Raw genomic sequence first — 18,471 nt, forward strand, 5'->3', positions numbered from 1 at the left:
CTACCGAAATTTATCAATGGTTGCAGCCTATTTGATATTGCCAATATTTTACTGGAATTGGACGTATTCATATTATTGTGCTGCTAGTCCGTAACAATCTTATTTTGATCGGCCGCGTTACGATACATAAGGGTTTTAAAATCGCATTTTAAAAAAAAACCCGCCGGCGGTCGAAACAGGCGTGTTACCGTATGAAATGCCAGGAGTACAAGCGATCGAAGAGAAAACTAACCATGTAACATGAAATCATGTCAATGTCGTACAGTAAAAATGATCGTAAATAAAATCATAATATAAAAAATACCTACCGAATACTTATGATTGAATATGAATAAAGAGACCCTAAAAATAGTTTTTTTTTGTTAGAATAATTTAAAAAGTGAGAACCTACGTTTTTATGGAGTTTTGTTTTTCCGCCGAGAAGGGCTGACTGATTTCAGGATCAAAAGATAAATAAAAAAGTGGGTGTGTCAAGCCTACGCAAGACAGAAGTGAAACTTCTAGTATTCCTCTCTCTCTATTTTCATTTCATCATCTCTATTTTCTCTCTTAGGTTAGTTTGAAAATTAGAGGTTAAATAATTCAACGACGAAGCATGGATTTGCTTTTTCTAATATTTTCTTATAGATGAATGACGTTCGATTAATGTATAGTTCCAAAAATTTTCAATTTATTCACAAGTATACAATATTACATAAATAACAATATTACAATTAAAAATTACAAAGAAATTACAATGACAATTTACCAATCATGTGCCATTTTCATTGTCAATTTCATGAATATCATTTCCTAATGTCGTGATAATTGGGTTATGGTAACTAAAGTGCGAGATATATACATGAGCACTTAAATCCTTAATGAATCGTGCAAAAACTGCATCGATTGTTGTCCCGTGTCGGGAGAGAACGTTCGTGAGCGGCTCCCCCACCTCAACAAGCGCATATGGTGAGAGAGGGACAGTGAACGGTGAGCGGTGGTGGGGGTACCCGCATTTTCGTGTCGATCCTGACTCGGTTTTACTCCGTCCCCGAATTACGCGCCTAAAGAAGTTTCACTTCAATAAGCCGAAGCCGGTACAACCAAAATATCTGATAAAAGTATAAGTTTCTGATATAAAATAAATAAATAAATGTGTTCTACCATGAGCACAGGCGCATGGGAAAGTATGACCCGAATAAATCAGTAACTTTATGTTTGTACGTATTATTTTTGTTGTCATGCGGAAAAGGTATGTATTATTTTTAGGTCGTTTTCGTCGACGAAATTCAAGATGTCCACCGTCAACTTCGGGCGTTTCTTGGCGTACTCGCTACTCGGAGCGCAGAAGTTAGCGAAGTAAAATTCTGACAGAATAATGCGTCAGTTTAAACGAAAATCCGCATCGGCGCTAATGTCGCATTAAAAATACTCTCGGCTGTTTTCTCTGTGGGATAAATTGTCAAACATTTTACTGTATACACTTTGATTTGCAAATAATTATTTATACGAAAGAATTAAACTTATTTCGCGATGTGTAATGAACACTGAAGGAAACGCAAGTAAATGCAAATGAAAACTGTATCCAAGAAAACCTGATCCAATGGATCATTTTTATTAATTTATTGTTATCGTTGTTATGTCTACCTTTCTAACATTCTGCTACAATTTTTTAACCTATTATGCTTCATTCACTATCTATTATTTGTCTGTTGCACCATTGTATATCATTACATTGTTCATTCATTTCCATATTTACTTTTAATTAACTTTATTTATAATACCACCAGAGATGTGCTTTATTTCAAATAAATCCATTTCAAATGGAAATGCAAAATGCAAAATGGGTATTTTCCATTTTGCATTTTCAATGCTTTTCTAAAAACCATTTAGCATTTTAAATGCTTTTCTCATGCATTTTCCATTTTAAATGCTTTTTGCAACATTCTTCCTACTATCTCCACTCATCTTTTTTTCATAAGCCCCAAATATCAGTCGGTCCTCAACCTCGCTATGAGAGATAATTTACATTTGTCAAGTTGCTCCCTGGTAGGAGCCCTGGCAATTGAGTGATACCATTACAAAAAATACTGATTCAAATACTGAACATGGGGTCATGACGCACAGTGGGCTGAAAATCGCCTTTCATAGACATAGAGACTTGAATTTTCAAGGGTCTTTTTTGACTAGAAATGGATTCTGCTGATCATTACTATGCTATAAAATTTCGTATGAAGCAATGAAGGAGTTATAATTTTTTAAGAAAAATTTGGATAAGAATATAAATAAGGATATAGTGGCCAACCTTATGATTCCAGAGATAGCCTCACTTTTAATGTCAGTGCCATACAAATTTATCTTAAAAAAATGATAACGCCTTCATTTGTACACGCAATTGCTTCATACAAAATTTTATAGAATAGTAATGATCAGCAGAATCCATTTCTAGCCAAAAAAAAATACCCTTGAAAATTCAAGTCTCTATGTCTATGAAAGGCGATTTTCAGCCTACTGTGTGACGCTGTAATATTAAATGTTAGATAGCAGTTTCTATGTTTTTACGTTGGCAACATTAGTCCCGTGCAAATTTTTTGTGGTTTCATAATCTGTAGTCGTGGTTTTTTTGTATTTACCATCATGTAATATGTTTGTTCTACATTGATGTCCATTATTAAATGACCAAGTTGTTTAAAAATTCTACAATTATTTTAATTGTTTGACCTGAGAAACCATTTTGCATTTTCAATGCATTTTGAAAATAGGTATTTTGCATTTGAAATGCTTTTCTAAAAACCATTTTGCATTTTCAAATGGAAAAGTTTTGACCCATTTCCATTTTGCATTTCAAATGGTGTTGGGTACCCATTTTGCACATCTCTGAATACCACACTAGTTAAATATAAGATTACTATAAGATACATAGTACGCTCAGATTCATCCCAGATTTCAGTTTGGAAACATTCACAAGAGACATTTAACTCTGTTAAAACTCTAGTATAGGGTGTATCGGCACTAACCCGACAAACTTTAACCAGCTATTCCTTAGCACATTTGGAGTAAAAAATGTTATGTACACTTTGCTGTCCGGTAACATTTTTTTTCTTTTAAAAACAAAAAATAAATAAAATTTCCACACTCCGCTACTGCCCACAGTATAGGGGTAAAATAATTGGCAACGCCGCGCTACTGTCATCTCTTTCACACATATTCTGTCTCAAGTCCCGTGTGGTTCCCGCCACCCCGTCTCGTATCAGTGGTCAGTGCTGTTTTGGGAGTTCGCATGTCATCAAGTTTCTAGTTTCGTTTTTGTTTTGTTATCTAAGTTTTTACTGTTGAAATATGCCCCTCAATTATCCACCTGCCGAGCAAGCAGATATTGTTTTTGTTTATGGATTTTGCAATGGAAATTCACGAGCAGCCGTAAGGGAGTATCGCATGAGGTTTCCTGGAAGACGCGTCCCACACCATGCTACCTTTGTCCAGGTTTGTACCCTATCAATTGTTTATTGAAACTATTTACATTCATTGATAATGCCAAAAAGCGCTTTTGAAATTTAAACTGGGAACATTAAAAACATAACAAGGGGCCACCAACTTTAAAAATGTAAATTGTACTTTAGGTGATTTGTGTTCAGTGGTCACTAAACGGCGTTTTAAAAAGTTAATTAATTTTAATCTCTAATAAATGCATCATTCACTGCAATTGAATTCACTCCCTTTCTCACCATGGGATTATTTAAATTACTTGAATTCAATTTCACCCCTGTGAATCCAAGATATCAACCGTACCTAGTTAAGAAAATTATAATTTAAAACACTTTGTTATACATTTTACTATAAAAAAATGAAATAAATGAAGAGAAAACGTAAGTTTTCTGATATGTGCCTAAAATAAGTGTTCTTTAAAAATAAAATGAGTGAAAAAGCCCGCGATTGTTTATTTGACATTATTACTGAGCTGAATAATAAAAGCAGTTGTTATTTGTTGTTTTGTTTCAGATGTATCAACAATTGCGTGACTGTGGCATCGGACGGATTGAAGGCGCCGGCGGAGGACACAACATCGTTCCTGTGGCAGTTGAGGAGAGAATCCTGAACTTAATTACCGAAGACCCCACGCTGTCCGTGCGTCGGGTCGCTCTGATGATAGGACACAGGGAACACATGGCGGTATGGAGAGTTCTGAAGAAGCACGGGCTCAAACCTTTTCACTATAGGCGCTGCCAAGGCCTCATGGAGAATGACCACTTTTCCAGAGTCGTGTACTGCAGAAGAATGCTGCATAATGTCATAAGAGATGCAGACTTCATGAAAAACATATTGTTTACCGACGAAGCACAGTTCACTAAAACAGGAGTGCTAAATGTGCACAACTTGCACCATTGGGCTGAACAAAACCCCAAGCTTGTTCGGGAGTCGTCGAGCCAGGACAGATTTTCCATCAACATGTGGGCAGGAATCCTGGGAAATCAAATACTCGGTCCAATCGAGTTGCCTCCCAGACTAAATGGACCGATGTATTTGGAGTTCTTACAAGTGCAACTGGGCGAGATTCTGGAAGATGTGAACCTCGAATTACTACGGAGAATGTGGTTCCAGCACGATGGAGCCCCACCACACTATTCGATTGCCGTGCGGAACTACTTGGATGTCGAGTTTCCTGGTCGTTGGATAGGCCGTGGAAGTCCGGCCATTGCTTGGCCACCAAGATCACCCGACCTGACCCCCCTGGATTACTACCTGTGGGGGGCTCTCAAGGAAAAAGTGTATGCTAAGCCAATAGCCTCAAGAGAGCAACTGCTCGAACGAGTGATGGAAGCCGCTGCAGAAATTAAAGCAAATCCTGCAAACTTAAATAATCAAAATATAACAAGACTACACGCTTGCATCGAAAATAATGGTAGTCACTTCGAACAAATGCTCCAATAAAAAAATTAACATAAACTACATGTCCGCATTTTCATTTATTATTTATTGGTAAAATTCTCACAATGTCATTCATTTACACATCAATATTACCTACATATCAATATTTAATAAAATCTGTAGAAGAGTATGCCCGTCGGCATTCAACAAGTTTTTCGACAAGTGTGTCGAAAAGCGTCTTCTCTCTTTCCTACACACTAAATATTAATGGTTAAAAATGAGACGACTGATGCTTGTAAGCGCGCCAATACGTAAAAACAACGAAACTCGAATAAGAATTGCCAGGTGGGTTTTTTAATCGCTTTAATCTGACTTTAAACAATAATTAAACACGTAAAAATTATTTAATATAATATTACAGTACAGTACTTTGAACCTTCGCAATAAATTTATTTGATTTTAAGTTTAGTTTGTAGAACTCCATTTCAATTTAGAGATTTTTTTTATTTTAACAGTCTTATTAAAAAATTTATAAAAACAGTGTGTTTATAAACAAGTTCTGCTAGTTGTAATTATTATTACGCGTGACAGCTGTTTCACCTTCTGACGGCATTATCAAACTTTGGTAAAGCCACTTACAGACGACGTAAGTGATAACTTTCTTTTTTTATTATTCTGGCTTTATTGATTTCCGAGTAAATTGTCGTAAATTATTATTTGCTAATCCCAATATTATTTGCTAATGCTAATAATTAAGTGAAATTTTAAACAATGCAATAATAGGATTATTGCATTGTTAATTTCACTTAATGTCGTTGGTATTTCCAACTGATGACTCAGGGGTTTATTTCCCTGAATAATTAAGTATTTTGGGGTCTAATTATTATGCATTTCATTACATCCGATAATTTAAACAATTTTTATGTTGAATTGGGGTAAGTTTTATGGCTAAGGGAAGGAGTGGAAGGTGAGGAAGTACCTGGATATTCAGATCTGGTCACCAAATACGGCTAGTCATTTCAAGCAACGTTTAAATTCTAAACCTGGATATTCAGATCTGGTCACCAAATACGGCTAGTCATTTCAAGCAACGTTTAAATTCTGAACCTGGATATTCAGATCTGGTCACCAAATACGGCTAGTCATTTCAAGTAACGTTTAAATTCTAAACCTGGATATTCAGATCTGGTCACCAAATACGGCTAGTCATTTCAAGCAACGTTTAAATTCTGAACCTGGATATTCAGATCTGGTCACCAAATACGGCTAGTCATTTCAAGCAACGTTTAAATTCTAAACCTGGATATTCAGATCTGGTCACCAAATACGGCTAGTCATTTCAAGCAACGTTTAAATTCTGAACCTGGATATTCAGATCTGGTCACCAAATACGGCTAGTCATTTCAAGCAACGTTTAAATTCTAAACCTGGATATTCAGATCTGGTCACCAAATACGGCTAGTCATTTCAAGCAACGTTTAAATTCTGAACCTGGATATTCAGATCTGGTCACCAAATACGGCTAGTCATTTCAAGCAACGTTTAAATTCTGAATTAATTAATCAATTACGAAAAAGCGTGGGGTTAAGAATATTTTTTTTAAATTATAGTTGTAATTTATTGTCGATTTTTTAAAAAAATTGCGATATTTTAAATAAAATTTAATAATTATTGTTTAAATAAATTAGCAATCTGGCAGCATTCATTTGCAGGTGGTCAATCCAATGCAGTCATGACGTTTGTGTGAGTGCTTTCCTTTGTCTCAGTGTGTTGCGCAGCAGTTTTATATGAACCGTTTTTTGATTCATCGGGATTGTTTTTAAAACTATACATTCTTTGTACCTTCAAATTAGTGGAAATAAACTTAAGTGTGTCAAGCTGCTCGTTATATTCCGGTAATTCTGGAAGGCTTTTAACATAAGCAATAATATTCATAAATCACATTCCGCGAAGTTGTAAATAACTAAATTTATTAAAAAATATACGTTGTAGGATAGCCTAGCAAGTAACATTTTGACAGAGCACTTACGGTGATTTAAAAAACAACGGCGCTGTTCAAATAATCCAATTATTATTATTGATAAGTACCTAAGTGAGGAAAATTGTTTTTAAAAGTGCTCAGAATTATTGGACTTCGATTATAAATTCAGGAAATCTACTAATTAGTTTCTTAGTTTCAAAATTAGACTATTTAATACGTGAAACGCGTAAGAGGTGAAACCAAAGCATTCCAGAGGTGAAACAATTTAGATACAAAAATAAAACTGATGTGTACAATACAAGAAGACAATCAGTGATTCGCATACGAAAAATGTGAATAATCATTATTGTTAAATAAAATATTTCTTTTCTGGTACTGGATTATGTAATACGGGCTTCGTTCGCAGCAACACGCGAGAGTTGCGATGTTGCTTTCAAATTTTGACAAAGGATAAAACAGTGGTGACATGTGGTGAAAATATGTTTAATTAATTTTTTATTAAAAAAAAACGTTACCGGACAGCAAAGTGCACATAACATTTTTTACTCCAAATGTGCTAAGGAATAGCTGGTTAAAGTTTGTCGGGTTAGTGCCGATACACCCTGTATATATGTATAATTAGAAATATTGTAAAAGCCCAGCTACACTACTCGCGAAGTTGATCGAAGTTGACCTAATACGATAGTGTGGGCACGAACTTCGCTTCGCTTCGGGCATCTTCGCTTCGCTTGGCCCGACTTCCGATTGTTGTCGGTAAATGCGCCCGAGTCAAAGGACTCGAAGTTCGAACACGAAGTGTCTGCCCACACTACTCGGTTCACTTCAGTTCGCTTCGAGACGTCGTGTTTGGTGGTTGTGCGTGCGCAGAGTCATAGTGACTATACGTAATAAAATATGGCTTCTACACTGTGGTCACAGGACCTAATTTTTTTGTTTCTAGAAACACTCCAATCCGAGGCGGTTATTTGGGACCCAATTGAAAGGGACTATAAAGATAACTAACTAACCATCACGCCGTTTCCCCGCAGGGGTAGGCAGAGAGGACGGACCGCCAAACAACTCGGTCTTGGCACACACTCCTTGCCTCATTCACATTCATACATCGTCTCATACATACTCTTCTATTATTCTGACTCTTGACATGGCCCGACTCGAGTATCTGATTCACTTGATCGTGCCATGTCTTCCTCGGGCGTCCCCGACTTCTGCTACCATTCACATTTGCATCATATATCCTCCTTTTTTTTATAGTGAATACCTCACAAGAGTCCCAACTGCTCCCGTCTGGAGCCAGTGAGACTATGGCATCCCCAATTGGGGGATGTTGTGAGGCTGAAGGTAAGTGGGGAAGGGAAAGAGGAAGGTGGGGAAGTACCTGGCTATTCAGATCTAGTCACTAAACACGGCTAAAGCCATTTGGAGCAACGTTTCAATTCTGAATGGTGGTCTTACACCAGGGCGATACTGGTAGTATCTTCCACTCTGGAACGTGCCGCAAATATACTATATATTATTTTAATTAATTAATTGTGAAATAACACAAATTAATCAAATAAAATTTATTTGCGCACGCCGGGTTCGAACCCGCGACCTTCGGAATGGCAGTCCAATGCGTTACCACTGGACTATGCCGGCCGTCACACTCCTATCTTCGCTCATTCGCTCTACATGCCCAAACCATCTAAGCGTCCCTTACTTAATCTTACTCATTACGCTTACATCAGCCTTGCACTCTTTGCGGATCTCCACATTCCTCACACGATCAAACATGGTTTTACCACACATACGCCCTTGAGGTGATTTTTCACAAAAACGGCGCTTTACAAATTATCCAATTATTATTATTATTATTATTATACGCCTCAGGGATCTCATTTCAACAGCATTTAATCTACTTTCATCCTTTATTTGCCATTTGAACGTCCATGTTGCCTAGTGCACGGACTCCGAGAGACTGAGCTACTCGCGAAGTTGCACGAGTGTGTGGGCACGCACTTCGGACTTCGGCTAACTTCGTCGAGGACTTCGTCGAAGCGCCGAAGCGAGTAGTGTAGCGGCCGCTTAAGACTTTCAAATAAATATTAAACCAAGTGTAAAAATAGAATCCTTGAATCATTGATTAAGAGTTGTACCATTATATCATGTTATCAGGAAACCATCACATATCTACCTGGCAACTGCAACAAAAATGAACGTAGGAAACTTTGGAGAACGAAGCTGATAATAAAAAGTTGTTCCAAAAAGCAGGGCTAGTATTCCATAGTGGAGTACTGATACAAGCCCTGATATATATAAATGAGGTATGAAATCAGCAAAGGATGAAAGTGAACTGAATGTTGTGGAAATGAAATTCCTGGGTACATACATCAACTAATGTGGAGAACTGGAAAGAATGCAAGACTGATTTGTAAGCGTAATGAATAAAATTAAGAAAGAGACGGTTTGCAGAGTGAATTAATCAAGAAAATAGTGGGAGGAATATATGACGCAAAAGTGAATTATAGAATAAGTTGGGGATGTCCAAGGAAGACATGATACGATCAAGTGAATCTACTTTAGTCGGGGTCATATCATGAGTAAGAATAACAGAATGAATATGAGTAAATGAAGCGATGAGTGTATGCCTAGACAGAGTTGTATGGTGGTCCATCCTCTCCGCCTATCCCAGTGCGAAACAGCATCTGGTTAAAAAGGATCTTCAGAAAACGAACCTGTCGATGGTCAACATGAACAAAATACCAGAGTCACATAAGTATGACAAGGTGTTTTAATTTGGTTATTAGATTTTGCTTATTATCATTATAGCTTTATTAGTTGTAATTGAAATATCACATTACCAGGAAAACATAAGATATCAGCAAGCAATAATAACATTATGATGTAGTTTTAAACTAAATATGGTTTTGAGGGGAATCAGTAATAGTGTTGTATAGGAAAACTCGAGTTTTTATGACATTATTGAAGTAGATTACAGAAACAAAACATGATAATTATTTTCATCCATTTGCTTTGATATGCTCCTGATAACATTGACCGGTTAGTAAGGTGAAGTACAGTTCTGTCCTTGTAATCAAGGTTGTTTGTTATCAACACAATGTTGTAATTTCCCATTTTTAAAGATATTTCTTTATCATTGTATGTGTTCCTGGTAGCGGAGAGGCTAACAGATTCAAAGTAAAAAAAAGAATATGAAAAGAAGTTTGACAAAATTTTATCCTTCATTTTATGTGCTCCTTGTAGATAGAGTGATCACAAAACTAAGAAAATGGTTGCACCGAAAAACAACAAATTTGCCTAAAATGTCTCTAAAATTGTCTATTCCCAAAAAACTACCATAGACGAAATTCGCAAAATGATTATTCTTCGCTTGAATGCCTGCCGTTTTTTTTAAATTTATTTTTTTACGTTAACTCCACCTTAGATCCTGTGGAAAATATTTTCCCTCAAGCCAATGTCATCTACGGGGATGCTACAGGGTTGTTTCACAGAATTTGAACAATTCCTCAAATTTTAAAGTTGATTTTCAACAGAAACAAAACATGATAATTATTTTTTCATCCATTTGCTTTGATATGCTCCTGATATCATTGACCGGTTAGTAAGGTGAAGAAGAATTTGTCCTTGCAATCAAGGTTGTTTGTTATCACACAATGTTGTAATTTCCCATTTTTAAAGATATTTTCTTTATCATTGTATGTGTTCCTGGTAGCGGGGAGGCTAAAAGATACAAAGCAAAAAAAAAATAATATAAAAAGAAGTTGGACAAAATTTTACCCTTCGTTTTATGTGCTCCTTGTAGACTGATCACAAAACTAAGAAAATGGTTGCTCCGATTACAGTTACAAATTTGCCTAAAATGTCTTCCTGAAAACCTAACCGTAGACGAAACTCGCAAACTCATTCTTAAACTCAATTGCTTGAATTGGCTTGAATGCCTACTGTGTTTTTTAAATTTATTTTTTTACGTTTTTACTCGAACAAGAGGTTAAACTCAAATAAAGTAGTTTATGTATACAAAGATATATATTTCAAATACAACATTATTTATGTTTCATGAACCACATTACATGAGTATAAATTTAAAAAACTAAACAGCTTCTTTCTTTTGGCGTGCTCCAAATATAGTTGTTCCCACACGAATATTGGTGGATCCCAATTCGATCTGTAAACAGAAATCATTATTAGTCAAAGTAGTCTCACACTTTTCAATGCAGGAAGGGTGGATAGAAATCGTTGCGTCTCCCAATCATATCATGGTGAAAAACACGATCTATATGTTAGAAAGAGAAATCACCACACTTTATGTTCAAATCTAAAAGCCACAGAAAAAATAAAATGTAAACCACTATGAAACCATAGTTTCTGACTGCAATTTGAAAAATTATGTGTACAATATTTTTACATGACATGACAAAAAGTGAGGTGGCGTTAATGTTTATATTGCTTGTCTAGTAAAATATGTGTACATTTTTTTTTTGCATTGGCAGTAATTTTAGTTAGAAGAAACGTAAGGTGAGTAATTTTTAAAACTTTTTAAAGTTTGCATTCAAAAATGATATGCTAGTTTCTAACAATAACGTCTGAAACATTATTTCATCCCCTTTCAAAATCAGTTTTTAGTTTTGGGATACATTCAGAAATATTCCATTTATTTGAATTTTATTGCAAAGTGGAAATAATCTGACAATCTGACAGAATATGCCAGAGGCCTAAGAGGTTAATGGCGGGAAAGGCAATATTGTGTACCAATCTCTTCGTAAAAGTCTCAAGCATAAGTACCATACTCTCTCAGTATCAATCATCATCACTAAATAAAATCACAAAAATCCATTACCCTAAAAACCGAGCAAGTGTTAAATTAGTGAATGCGGCAGACACAATCAAAATATGCTAAAAATTAAAACAGGTATTCCACAAAAAAAAATATCCTCTATTGATTTTTCGTAAATATTACAGTTTTTGGTTTAGTTTTGGTGTCATGTTTCAGACTTCATTTTGTAAACTTATTTCAACAAAAACATGGCAGAATGAAACTACACATGAGTGGCTAGAATACACCGAGGATTAAGCGAAAATAATACTTAAAGCAATAATGAACCTTGGTGACTATTAAAATGGTCAATGATAGCGAGCTAGACGGCGGTATAGCATCTCAGTGTGTAAGAGTAAACTAACCCAATCCAATTGCGTCGCGTTGGTGTACAAAACTTGGCAGTCGAGTCTAGGCACGCAGCAGACTAGTGAATTTACTGTTTTTCTGAATTTGACTTACGAATACCGGCGAATTATAGAGCTTGATTTTGTGCTTTCAATTAGTAAAAATAACAGCGGATTATGGTAGTTGTCAGATAATCGAGATTATCGTCGGATTACTGAGAGAGTACTTAAAATGATTAAAAAAATTGGACGAATCTTCCTCATTTTTTTATCTTTACATCTTTCGTGTGGAATGACTTTTTTGATCTAAAGTAATAAATCCTTACGTAAGTGATTTGAATGATTCCAAAGTGCTCCCAACTATCCGGAGCTATTGGGACTATGGCATCCCCAATCAGGGTACGTTATGAGGCTGAAGGGAATGGGGTCGGAAGGAGACGGAGCTGAAGAAGGTTGGTAAGTATTGGTTACATGGCTATTCACAACTGCTCACCAAACACGGCAACGTTTCAAATCTGAACTGTTGTCTTTTACCAGAGCAATACTTAGAGAATCTACCACTTATTGAAGGGTTTGAAATAATGAATCAATTCTTATTTTTAACATAAACCAATACTTACTGCATGTTCAAAATCAGTTGACATGCCCATTGATAACTCTAAATCTGCTAAATTCAGGTTTAATTGGGCACAAACAATCTCTCGGCATTTTCCGAGACTCACAAAGTCAGGATTTATTCCCTGGCTGCAGTCAAAGCCGTACTGTCCGATGGTCATCAGTCCTTTCAGTAAAAGATTGGGGCATTTCTCTCTAATGTGAATCGCAAGCTCCGACACATCCGATGGTTCAACTCCGTTCTTTACTGAAAATAAACAAAACAATAATTTTGGAGGTACGTTAGAAAATGGATCATACAGAATTACATTCGATGAACTTTATGATCTGATTGAGCTTAAAATCATTGTAAGATAGCTAGACATGTGGGGGAAAGAATTCCAGATGACAGGATACATAAAAAACGTGAAGAAGTGTGTGCTACAGTGGAAGCAACACACACATGGCGCCGATCATTGAGTTGTAAAGATATCAAATGTGACAAACTGTAAATTACTTCAAGCTAAATATTAATAAAAGTAAAACAGATAAAACAGAACATGATACGATAATACGTTACGTTAGGTATTCTTCCATGTTCTGTTTTGTCATAGAAATTAAAACATACCATCTTCTCCGCTTGTGTTAACTTGTATCATAACCTTCAATTTATCCTCATTCTTAGCGTACACCAACCATTGCTTATTCAACGTATCTGCTAGTTTTTTTGAGTGCACCGTTTCGATCATAGACAATCCCGGACAGCTGATGACTTTGTTCAATTTGTTAGTTTGTAGATGTCCGATAAAGTGCCATTTGATGTCCTTGCATTTCTCCAGTATTTGTGCGTCATTTGCTTTTTCGTTGAGTTCGTTGGCGTAGTTTTCCCCAAAGTGTCTTTGGCCTACATCGTATGCTTGTATGATAAGGCTGACGGGTTTTGTTTTCGATACGCAAACTAGACGCGGCGTGATTTTCGGGTATATCTGAAAATAATCAAACCATGAATCAAATATAATGCTATGCAAGAGATAATGCTGTTAAAAAGCAGTAATAATGAATTATCAACAATGAAATTGCATTCTGAACTGGAGTTTTTTTTACATTAACTCAAGAAAAATATTTTAAAGTCATCTTTGTGGATGCTGTGATGAAAGGAAGAAGAGGAAGTTCTGGGAAGGAAAAAGGTATGAAGGGTGGGCAAGAATTTGGGGGTCAATGTGTCCAGGAGTGACATACATAAGAATCCATCCCTCCAATTATGGTGCAAAACAATGGGTGGAGAGAGTCCGGCTAGAGAGGCCAAAGGGTCTCCCTCTACAGGCCTCTCCCAATTAGGCCCGCCACGTAGTTGGTGAAAAGACGCCTTTGCCGCCAGAACCTCGCCTCCATGAACCTGGCCACCCCAGCTAAGTCAAGAAACCTTGCTAACCACTTGGGGTGACCTGTGGCAAAGGTGTTGGTTATCCAATAAATTGTTTCCAGGGCAGCCGTACCCATACAAATTGAATTAAAATTATTCCTCCCAAATTAAGTGTGTACCTAGTTAAAACCAATGACGTTACAATACATCCAGAGATGTGCTTTATTTCAAATAAATCCATTTCAAATGGAAATGCAAAATGCAAAATAGGTATTTTCCATTTTGCATTTTAAATGCTTTTCTAAAAACCATTTTGCATTTTAAATGCTTTTCTCAATGCATTTTCCATTTTAAATGCTTTTTTGCAACATTCTTCCTACTATCTCCACTCATATTTTTTTCATAAGCCCCAAATATCAGTCGTTCCTCAGCCTCGCTATGAGAGATAATTTACATTTGTCAAGTTGCTCCCTGGTAGGAGCCCTGGCAATTGAGTGATACCATTACAAAAAATACTAATTATTATTTTTTTAGTAAACTAATGTTTAAGACAAGATTTTTTATGCATAGCACAGAGGGTAACAATTATTTTATAAGCAATAATTATTAGCCTGAAACACTCATCCACATTGAAAAATCTACTGATAAAAGATACATGGATCGTGTTTTTGGATTTACCATCATGTATTATGTTTGTTCTACATTGATGTCCATTATTAAATGACGAAATTGTTTAAAAATTCCATAATTAATTTGATTGTTTGACCTGAGAAACCATTTTGCATTTTCAATGCATTTTGAAAATAGGTATTTTGCATTTTGCATTTTAAATGCTTTTCTAAAAACCATTTTGCATTTTGCATTTTCAAATGGAAAAGTTTTGACCCATTTCCATTTTGCATTTCAAATGGTTTTGGGTACCCATTTTGCACATCTCTGAATACATCTACATTTGCTATGGTCTCACAAAATTGATGATTTTAATTTATTTATTAATTTTTGGGAAATCGACAGTTTACATTTATTTCAGTTTGTACATAAGTATTATTTAGACAAAATAAAACCAATTACGGATTTCCTCCTTTTGACTACCTCTACTGAGACAGCACAATAAGGAATAAGTAATATAAATTTCTAAGAAAGGACTACGAAATCAAAATTTATACAAAATAAAGATTACATAAAACGATAAATTTAGAAAAAAAAAAACATTTATCAATACATTTATAGCCATGGAGAGAGGTTGTAGATATAAATCAAATCATAATAGAAATATAAACAATAGAGACATAACGTTATTCACAAACTATCACAGAAATATTCTTTTATGGACCTCTTGTATTTAATGTAGACCAAACAATTGATGCAAACTCCATATGACTCCGTACGTAGGCAAAGTAGAATTGCTTAATGATATCGATGCTATTAAAAAGTTTTGTGTTTCTTGTGATGAAGCCTAACATTTTAGCAGCTTTATTTGTGATTTGATGTATATCAAGGTTATATTGTAGTTTACTATCAAGGGTTATTCCAAGATTGCGAATATCTGAGACTGTTGCAATATTGTTGTTGTTTAAAGAATAATTAAATAATATTTTATTTTTATTTCTCTATTTTTATGACATTTTGAAACATTTAGATATAGTTGATTTTGTTGGCAATAGGTGGATATATTGTTTAAATCATATTGTAAATTGACACAATCGTTTAGACTTTTTATTGGCTTGTATAGCTTAGCATAATCAGCAAATAATTCTATTTCAGAGTATTTTACAACATTGATCAAATCATTAATATATAAAATAAAAATCTGATGGATTTCCAGTGCCGGACTATAATAGAGCAAACGGAGTTTGCAAATGGCTGCAATTGTTGTCGATACTCGTTACTACTGATTTGTGTGTTATTTTACCGCAAGCATATTAAATAAACAGAGTGATTAGACTATTTTAAACAATGAAGTTTACTTAGCGACAACAGTGACTTTGTAATTTAACAGTTGCGCTCCCAGACCCGTACTCTAGTTATCTTTGCATTTTTTAAAACGACGCACAAAATTTTTGGACAGGAAAAGTAGAATTATTTATAATAATGGTTAATAATAAAATAAAATGGGTGTATTTACAAATGAAATGTTATTCTTTGCCATTTTATTAGTGTTTGTCGATTAATTAAAACATATTCTCATCACAAACGAGAGAGATACTTAGAGGTAACACACAACCTTGCAACGTGTGACAGTTTATTACTAAAACGAAATCGAAAGCACTACAATTGACATACCTTTTTCGTCACTTTGAGATTTCTACTGCGCTTCTATATATATTGTAATGTCATTGGTTAAAACACTATAAATTTTTACATATAAGAAAGAGAGATTATGTAAAAGGAATAAGTTCAATCTATACAAATGAAATACATACATAGTATATTTTAAATTTGAAACAATGGAGTAAAATATAGAGATTTGTATGTTAAGAATGGTTAACCAACTAACTAACTAACCATCACGCCGTTTCCCCGCAGGGGTAGGCAGAGAGGACGGACCGCCAAACAACTCGGTCTTGGCACACACTCCTTGCCTCATTCACATTCATACATCGTCTCATACATACTCTTCTATTATTCTGACTCTTGACATGGCCCGACTCAAGTATCTGATTCACTTGGTCATGCCATGTCTTCCTCAGGCGTCCCCGACTTCTGCTACAATTCACATTTGCATCGTATATTCTCCTTACACTCCTTTCTTCGCTCATTCGCTCTACATGCCCAAACCATCTGAATGGTTGATTCAAAAATAATAATTATAAGCCCATATTCGAGTACTACGAATGGATAAAAAAAATCACGGTAAAGAAGATATTATGTGTTGCAGAAAATGTGAAAACAAATAAATATGTATTTTTAATAATCTTTACCTCTTTCCTTCGCAAGACAGCTGCTTCTAGTTGTCTCCTAACCATTGATACATTTCCAAACATGTCGATGTCTTCTGCTTCTGTCATATCGGGGTATATTTTCAATTCAAGATAACCCTGACGACAAAACAATGTTATGTCAATCTATTACAAAACAGTTCTGCAAATTAAATCACAGTTTGAAGTTTCATATAGCACGCCGTCTCGTTATCAAAACCATAATACAGTAAAGATTAGAAAATTTGAATAAACAAATAGTTTAAATACCTTTGAAGCACATTCACTTTGAGATACTGTTGTATTTTATGTGATAACGATTGAAGCGGAAATCTGACTTCGCGGCGTAAAACACCGCGAAAATAAGAATCAAATGTCATCGGAGTGAATGGTGACAGCTGACAGCTGCTGATATGAAAGTAAGAAAATATATTTGGTCCTGTCTTCCGTACTGCACACTTGATGTGTTAAAGAAAGACAGATATTTCATGTTTCAAGTCTGTGATTAACAAACTTAACATTGTATTATGATCAAACAGAAATCTGTAATGGTATAGCATGAAAATTATTGTTAGAAAATAAAATCATTTTCTAATAATTTGTATTTTCAAAAATCGCCAAGATAAATAAAAAATACCATTTAGTTTACGTTTTTTATATACATATTATTAGGTTACCTATAGATTTTATTCACATGACCAGCGATTCTGAATAATTACCAAATTTTTTTTTTTTTTTTACTGATAAACTAATGTTTATAAGACAAGGTATTATGCATATCATAAAGGATAAAAAGGTCTGCTGGGTCAGTTATGTCTCCTGGTTCCTCAGCATGACTCCGTAAGTATCTGAGCCGTCTTCCCATCAATACAGGACATTACCACAAAGATATGCCTTCATCCTCTTCACTTTATCTATTGTTGTTTTCCACTCCCAAACAGCTGCGTATATCTCCTGAGATGACAGTGTCCTGTTAATATTCATACTAGTTCCTCCAGTAAGTTAATATCGAGAGATTCACGACTGTAATCATCAGCTGACACCAATTGCAAGATCAGTGATAACACATAATATATAAAATTCCAAGTGATGATTTCAAGTGTCTCCTCGTCTCCTGGTTACACAAAGTGTCTTCTCAGGCATCTGAGCCCTCTTCCCACCAGGACGGGCTGGATTTGATGACCAGATCTGAATAGTCAGGTAACGTAAAAGAGCAGTGAAAACTTTCAGTATCGCAATAATTCACATTAAAAAAAGCAGTTTTTTTACTATAATAAATATATTTTAAAACTTAAAAAAAAAAGTTTTTTTTTTGTTTGACTGCAGATTGTATCTTCCTTCCTAGGGACTTGAGTCGACCACGCTGACAACCTCGCCAAACCAAGCAAGACCAGATCTTTTTTGTTGTTTGTTTTTGGGGTGTTATGCCGTGTTGCGCTAACTCCTTCTTTAGCCGACGTTTCGGACAGCGTTGCAGTGTCCATCATCAGGGCAGATCCGGTAGATCCGAAGATGTCCACATCTTCGGATGCTGTCAACGCTGTCCGAAACGTCGGCTAAAGAAGGAGTTAGCGCAACACGGCATAACACCCCAAAAACAAACAACAAAAATG

The 18,471-nt window shown here is 35.4% G+C and overlaps 1 protein-coding gene across 2 annotated transcripts; it reads right to left on the reverse strand.

The window, feature by feature from the left end:
- Positions 1-10,438: 10,438 nt before the first annotated feature.
- Positions 10,439-17,329, reverse strand: LOC149411453 (pyridoxal phosphate homeostasis protein). 2 transcript variants are annotated; one of them, XM_089646747.1, is made up of 5 exons: positions 17,129-17,329; positions 16,862-16,978; positions 13,206-13,563; positions 12,604-12,845; positions 10,439-10,988 (listed from the first exon to the last, which is right to left on the reverse strand). In XM_089646747.1, exons 2-5 carry the CDS (start codon positions 16,946-16,948, stop codon positions 10,914-10,916), a joined length of 762 nt encoding a protein of 253 aa, XP_089502873.1. In that variant the 5' UTR covers positions 16,949-16,978; positions 17,129-17,329; the 3' UTR covers positions 10,439-10,913. The 2 variants fall into 2 exon arrangements, with proteins under 2 accessions (XP_089502873.1, XP_089502872.1); XM_089646746.1 differs by having other exon boundaries at positions 16,862-17,021.
- Positions 17,330-18,471: the final 1,142 nt, after the last annotated feature.

Source organism: Hesperophylax consimilis, chromosome 25 (genome assembly GCF_061612785.1).
Source record: "Hesperophylax consimilis isolate HC1 chromosome 25, BYU_Hcon_1.0, whole genome shotgun sequence".
Classification (NCBI taxonomy): domain Eukaryota; kingdom Metazoa; phylum Arthropoda; class Insecta; order Trichoptera; family Limnephilidae; genus Hesperophylax; species Hesperophylax consimilis.

Coding starts and splice junctions, on each gene's coding strand:
- LOC149411453 (XM_089646747.1), bottom strand. CDS start 16,948: ATGACAGAAGCAGAAGACATCGACATGTTTGGAAATGTATCAATGGTT. Junction 13,564..16,861: donor CTGTCTTGCGAAGGAAAGAG/GTAAAGATTATT, acceptor GATTATTTTCAG/ATATACCCGAAAATCACGCC. Junction 10,989..12,603: donor CAACTGATTTTGAACATGCA/GTAAGTATTGGT, acceptor TTCTGTTTACAG/ATCGAATTGGGATCCACCAA.